Source organism: Engraulis encrasicolus, chromosome 11 (assembly GCF_034702125.1).
Source record: "Engraulis encrasicolus isolate BLACKSEA-1 chromosome 11, IST_EnEncr_1.0, whole genome shotgun sequence".
NCBI classification, from domain to species: domain Eukaryota; kingdom Metazoa; phylum Chordata; class Actinopteri; order Clupeiformes; family Engraulidae; genus Engraulis; species Engraulis encrasicolus.
In genome coordinates this window covers 36,778,221-36,785,720 of record NC_085867.1, presented here as the reverse complement: position 1 = coordinate 36,785,720, position 7,500 = coordinate 36,778,221, and the positions used below count along the sequence as shown (strand labels likewise).

At 44.7% G+C, this 7,500-nt stretch overlaps 1 protein-coding gene across 2 annotated transcripts in view; it reads right to left on the bottom strand.

Moving 5' to 3' along the window:
• The window catches only part of megf10 (multiple EGF-like-domains 10), a 142,859-nt gene that overhangs the window by 32,760 nt on the left and 102,599 nt on the right, over positions 1-7,500 (bottom strand). For both annotated transcript variants that reach the window (XM_063210543.1, XM_063210544.1), the window contains exons 12-13: positions 4,733-4,896; positions 2,666-2,768 (exon numbers count right to left, since the gene is read on the bottom strand). In XM_063210543.1, coding sequence (XP_063066613.1) covers positions 2,666-2,768; positions 4,733-4,896 — 267 coding nt within the window. The remainder of the gene's footprint in view (positions 1-2,665; positions 2,769-4,732; positions 4,897-7,500) is intronic.

Here is a 7,500-nt window from a genome sequence, read left to right as displayed (position 1 = left end):
ATTCTGACTGTGTGTGTGTGCTTGTGTGTATATGTGTGTGTGTGTGTGTGTGTCTTGTGTGTCTGACACTGAAGTGGAGGCTAAGGCAAAGGGTGTTACACCCCGACTGTGGCTGTGAATGCTAATCAGAGCTTCAGACAACGCTGCAGTAAGTCTCTCTCTCACATACTCTTGCACACTCTCACACACACACACACACACACACACACACACACACACACACACACACACACACACACACACACACACACACACACACACACACACACACACACACACACACACACACACACACACACACACACACACACAAACACACACACACACACTCTCTCATACACACTCTCTCATACACACGCACGCACACACACACACACACACTCTCTCATACACACACACACTCTCATACATACACACACACACACACACACACACACACACACACTCCTTCTTGACCTGGGGAACAATTGACGCCGGTGTACTGTACTTCAGCACCAGCCCGGTTGTGGCCTGCACCCAGCAGCTAACATGCAGAAGTTTCCAGAACTCTGTTCCAAACCTGCTCTGTCCAGCTGCTATGTCACAGGCTGTTTAATATAATGGCTCATGTGTGTGTTTTAACGTTCTGCTTAGGCAACTACCACTAGATCACTTTTTGTTGACCTGTTACTTTGTTGACCTGTTACTAGTTTTTTTCCTGTCTTTTTAAAAAAAAATTCATACGTCGATCGAAGGTGGAGACAAGAAGGAAGTCGGATAGAGAGATGGTTTGGGAAATGACCCAGGCCAGACTCGAACCTGACCCTCCCATATTTGCAGAAGTGAGATAGTCGGGAGTCTACCCCACACTTTGCGCAGGAAAGGTGTGGTTTACGATTGCCCGTAGCCGTTTATTGGGCGTTATGAAAGGGTCATTTGGCATATACGTAGCCCATAGCCAATCTTGTCAATTGTATCTACAGTATTCAAACAAACTGCAGTCATTCCCTTTCCTCCCCTCCTCACTCTCTGGAGCCCAAGATCTGAAACCCTCACTGAGGGATAGAATGAAGGAGAGAATCAGCATGAGATTTCCCAGGCTAGGTACATTCTGATCTGCGAGCTCTAAGAAACATGCTACCCTGCTCAGCAAAAGCACTGCAGTATTCACTATTCATTTCAAACCATGGCAGTGGAAACCCATGACGGACACGATTTTGACAAGGCTGTGAATAACACTGCATGGCCATTACATTGAAAGACAAGGCTCTTTATAGTTACACAACATGACATAGCTTGTTAAATTCAGTAACACGCCACAGCGCACAAAACATAAATTCCCGTGAAATGGAAACGTCCATCTTTTACTAAAAAAGCACAAAGTTCCTGCCACACATTTGTTCTGCCTATTCACCAGCTGATTGTAATTAGCTAAAACAGCCTGCAGCCAGCCAGCAGACAGGATGAGATTTGGGAAATCATCTGTTTTGACATATTCAGGTAGAGGCAATTTACTGCAGAGGTTTTACTCTCGATGGCGGATGTTTGTATCATCTGCTCATTCCCGAGCTTTTAATTCAGTACCTGGCACCATACCATCAGATGTTTGTTCAGCTCAGTAATTATGTGGAAAAAGTCACAAAACGTATTTTGGCAGAGCCATACATTACATCTGCCAACCCAGATGAGGACATATATTGTATTTGACTGGCTGGTTCAAGCACTCAAACTCCAGCAACAACAGCATTCGTTTGCCATGGTTATTATGTATGCACCTCCATCTCCACTACATAGTACCTTTGAGAAATAATAATGGATTGGAAGTGGCTCCATGTAGTAGACGAAAATATTACTCTGGCCTCTGCCTCACTTCAGTACTCCTGGGAATAATGTCTAAGCGTGCGCAAAGATCTCAAAATGGTTTGATGGTTTAATGGCTGAATGTTCTTCTTAGTCCGTTAAAATGTTGTTATAAATTGGCTGTTAACAGAATGGTTTACTGAGATTTTTAATCACAAAGTTTGGACATCATCTGATAAATGATGATGTATCAGAGACTTTATTTTTGATTCCTTAGCATACTCCTTAGTCCAGAACCTAGAACATCCCTTTGCGGAGTGCTGTCACATATGTGATAAGAATTTTGGTCACATTTTGAGTTCTCACCTTGACGTCACAAGGACTTTGCGAGATTTTTAACACAGAGTTCTTTAGGAGCAGTAGCATGTTCATGTAAAATTCTAGAAGAAGTGTGTGTGTGTGTGGGGGGGGAATCTTTACTTAACAATGAGTTAAGCCTGGCTCAAACTACACGACTATCGCGCCGATTCTCGGCTGAAAAACCCCCTTACGACAATCGCTGGAACGTTACCCCCCAGGACCATCGCAAGCGATTGTCAGGAAAGATTTCCTCGTCGTGAGCGACGTTCTAAGATAGAACTTTGGCAGCTCAAAGAGTCGCCGATCGCAAATCGTAGAACTCAAACAGTGTTTGATATTTGCGACTGGAAATAGAACGTCGGGCATTGTCTCGGTGGCTGCGAGCAGCGACAAGATTGACAGTTGCGATTCTCTTCTAGTGTGCGGTGCACCCCGACGCCAAAATCGGACACACAATCGCTAGTTGTGTAGTTTGAGCCTGGCTTTAAGGTGAATGTGTGCGTTTTTATTCTTTATTTCCACTCACCTGTCCATCCTGCCAGGCAGCGGCAGTACCCGGTGGCCGGATGGCACCCGTCCGCGTGGCTGCAGTCACATCTCTCCCCACAGTCCATGCCATACGTCCCATCCTACCAAGACCACAAGAAACAAAATGGATGACACATCACACTTTTGTTAGGGGGGAAAAGTCAAACAACAACGTGGGGTAAGGTGCCTTGCTCAAGGGCACTTCAGCCATGGATGGTTGTGTAAGGAGAGGTAAGGGTGGGGTTTGAACCTGCACCCTCTGATTTTAAGACCACCTCCCTAACCACTGGCCCATGACTACTTTTTGTTTTTAAGGAGAGAAATGAGAGCTTATTTACTATATGGCAAGACCTAAGCATGGAATGCCATTTTACATTTCACAGTAATTCCATCATCTGAATTCATATCTATTTTTAAAACAAAGCATAGTTCAGGAGTGATAACACTTCACTGGAAATCTGTTCATGGAAATCACAAAAACAACTTGTGGGCCACAGATTCATATTTCCAAGGATTATTGAATAAACGCTGGTTTGTGTTTTACAGAGGCAAATCCAGCTGTCTCCATGAGTGTGTCGCTGGCAGAAGTGACAGAATGATTTATGGGAAATTTCACACTGGCTGTCTGCGCTATCTGTAATACAATTTTATGAGGTCAATTACTAAACGTGGAAAAGTGCTGCTTCATATCTCATCAAGTGAGGGGGTCATAACATTCTTGAACCATGATTTTCCTTGAGGCAATCACTGCCTTCTCCAGAGGGCTTAGCGGGATGTGTTTGGATATGTTTTGGGCAGTTACAGTGGAAGTACAAAAGCAACAACTTTAGCCTTTAAAATTCACTGGCCCGCACAGACTAAAAAAAAAAGAAAAGAAAGAAAAGAAATAAACGCAGGAGGTTGAATCCAAATCTGACTGTGATCAGAGTGGTCATTAACACAGAGAGAAAGGGGATTTGCAGAGTCGCTCTAGCAAAGCTCTACATCAAAGGAGCACAATACTGGAGCCATGTGATTTCTTTGTAACCCGCTGGGTGCCATTTTACTTCACTAGACAGACTTAGCAAAACACTAGAAGAATGTTTTATAGATGTGATAGCATTACGTACTCAGTGAGGGTCCCCAAGAGCTGGTTTTATTTCTGACATGATAATTTCGGACATGTCTGACAATCTTCAAACATATTTCACAATAAACTTTTCACCTTACTTCAAGAAGAGTTGACCACGGTGGACGTACTTTATCAGCAAATCAAAGGTGCATTTCTCGAAAGCATAGTTGCTAACTATGTTAGCTACTTTGTTGTTTGCAATGCAATTTCCCATTGGCAACTACCCAAGTTGCTAACTGGCTAACAACAACACTTTCGAGAAAAACACCCCAGGATTTACAATGTTTTACACAAATTTGCAAGAATAATCAGGAGTCACCTGCTACTGTAAGGATGAGGTCTCTTGTTTTCGAGAAAAACAAACGACCACCTGAGCTGAGCTGATCTTTTGGGATTCAGGTCAGCTAACTTTACATGTAGTCAAATGAGTTCAACGTTCAACTGAACTTGGTAGGATGTAAACAGGTGTGGTTTGTGTGTTAGTGTGAGTGGAGCAGAGTGGATGGGAGGGAGAATCAGGGAAGGCGACAGGGGGGGACAAACAGGTCTGTTGTCCCAGGCCCAGGGAGAGAGGGGGCCCAGAATTGGCTCCCCATTACATGGTATGTATTGAGAGGGGGCCCTTTCAGATGATTTTGTCCTGGGCCCAGTCAAACCTGTCACAGTATGTGTATACAGTATGTGTGGTTTTTTTCATCATATGGAATGGATTTGTGAGCTTTCTATGCGCATTTGTCATGGTTGTGCCAAGAAATGCCTATGTGTGAATGTGGGAATGCATCGCCATGTTTGTGCTGGGCTGTGTGTGTGTGTGTGTCTCCCTCCCTCCCCTCAACCCTGGTTGTGTGTGTGTGTGTGTGTGTGTGTGTGCGTGCGTGCGTGCGTGCGTGCGTGCGTGCGTGCGTGCGTGTGCGTGCAGAATGTGTGCACACTTGTGTGTGTGTTTTGTCTCACCTGGCAGTGCATGTCGCACCTCTCCCCTCTCCAACCAGGTGCGCAGGTACATCTCCCATCCAGGGCGTTGCAGGCTCCGCCGTCCCCACACAGACAGGTGAGGTTGCAGCCAAGCCCCCATGATCCACTGGGGCAGTTGATGGAGCAGTCCACCCCATGCCAGCCTAGAACAGAGGAGGAGAGAATTGTCATATATACATACAGTAGGTGGCAAACGGTGTTTATATTAGGTAACCCCCTCTTGGGTTTATATTAGTTCCAAATGAGTGCTGCCCCATCAACAATATCACATTTTAAAAAGAAATTTAAAAAAGCTTTATTTTCATCTGGCTTTGGTCATAATTAGCTATCTACTCTATATAATACTTTCTAATTTCTGCAATATATATTTTTTCAGTTTTCTCTTTCTTTTCTCTCGAGCACAATTCATGCCAGCTGTTCAGGATAATGTGCTATACAAATCCTATTGCTATTGCTAGATACAGTACTGTAGGTAACCCTATTGTGTAAAGGCTCAGTTATGCTTCCTACTTGTGCCACAGAGTGAGCTTGTCGCAGCCATGATGCAGTTAATTTTGGTTTATGCCCTGTTTTGAAGCACGGTCTGCGCGGTGTCATTCCACGCTGAAACTGCCTTCAATACAAAGAGTAAACTAGACGTGTCGGTTGTTTTTTAGCATCACAGACTCGACGAGAATGAAAATGAAACATTAAATCTTTATATCACGTGCATGTTTGATCGCACTGGCAGCCACAGTAGTAGTTTGGAACAAAGAAGTGGCTCATTTGTCGAGGACGAAGCGGAATGTTTCCTCGACCTCGGAACCACTGTTCAACTGTCCAAATAACTTCAGCGTCGTAACTTGCAAGCGCATGTGTTGTCTTCGGTTCGTGTAAATAAATCAAACAACAAAGCACGGGCAACTTATTTAATGAAGAGCTCACAGTCCGTAGACCGACGAAGGTTAGAACAAGGAAGTAGCGCTTGTTCTCGACTCGAGGACAGAGCAGGCTGGTCGAGAGGACCAATCAGAGACCTATTTTCGCCCTTTCACGCCGTCGCTCCCTGCGTCGAGACACAATTTTGGGGAGGTGCCCCAGAGTACCTGCGTGATGGGGGGGGCTTCACTACGTTAACTGCGCGGCTCACTGCATCATGATGCAGTGACGCTGATCTCGAGGCATAAACCACCCTTAAGAGTAGGAGAACAGTAGCGCATGTACAGGTGACAACATGTAGCACATACGGTAGTAAGTACATTTAAAGGAGCAGTCCAACTCATAGTATAAGGCAGTGGTTCTCAAACGTTTTCCATCATTCCCCCCCTCAGAGGGTCTTGATGCCTCCGTGCCCCTCGTGCAGTCGAATGCAGTGCAGATGTGTGTTCATTTCCTATACTATTCAAATTCATGACAATAACATAATGTTGGTGAGGGCTCTAAACATATTGGCTTATTGGCAAGACAGGAAATCATTTCCTTGCGGGGAAAAAAATAACAAAATCAGATGTCACATGCCCCCCCTGCGATGCCTCCGCGCCCCCCCCCAGGGTGGCTTACACCCCACTTTGAGAAACACTGGTATAAGGGGAGAGAACTAGCACATGTGGCAAAGGCTGTTACAGTAGGTTTTAGGTTTTATGTGGGGGTAAAATCCCCCTATATGTGGCACTTGGGCTTAATGTCAAATCACAGTGTGAAAATAAACTTAATCATCAGCAGGTATAGGAACATTGAAACAGGGATACGTACAGTAGACATGGAATCTTAGTTATTATGGTGTGGGCATTCGTCCAGTGAACACAGTGAACACACAGCGCACCAATATGAACACCATTTTTCCATGGTCCGAGTACGACTTACTCTTCCATTACGACCACATTCAGATATTTCTCATAAAATAGAAATTATAAGACCTGTGTGTTTCCTATTAAGTTGTACGAATAATATACACATATATCTCACAGCGGACAAATAAAGCTCTGATTCTGTATGGCGTACATGTGGTACTCTGATGGGTTTATTTTTTAGTAGCAAAGCCTTTATCAAGAGCATGAGGTGGGAGTGATGAAGTCAACATGCTGATAACTAACCCCTCTTTGCAACTGCACTTATTGTTCTGTATATTTCCTGTGCACTTTGTATTTGCTTGTGATGTTGGCTTGATTATGTCCTCTTTTGAAAGTCGCTTTGGTTATAAAGTGTCTGCCAAATGCAATGTAATGTAATGTAATGATAAATGCCCTCCACCACCCTGCACAGGACACGGGCACACTGGACAGGTGGCAACCTGGCAGCACTGATGTAGATGTGCAAATGTTCAGTGTCCATGCTGTGTGTGTGTGTGTGTGTGTGTGTGTGTGTGTGTGTGTGTGTGTGTGTGTGTGTGTGTGTGTGTGTGTGTGTGTGTGTGTGTGTGTGTGTGTGTGTGTGTGTGTGTGTGTGTGTGTGTGTGTGTGTGTGTGTGTGTGTGTGTGTGTGTGTGTGTGTGTGTGGTATTTTATCTATTATTTGTGTGTCTATATATATACCTGTTTGTTTACCCGTGTATGCATGAGTGTGTGCGTGCGTGTGCATGCGCTTGAGTGTGTGTGTGTGCACGTGCGTATGACGTGCTTGAGTGTGTGTGCATGTGCATGTGTGTGTGTTTGCTGGCTCTCCTAAGTGCCTATTTGTTTACCCTTGTGAGCAATCATGCATGTGTGTGTGTGTGTGTGTGTGTGTGTGTGTGTGTGTGTGTGTGTGTGTGTGTGTGTGTGTGTGTGTGT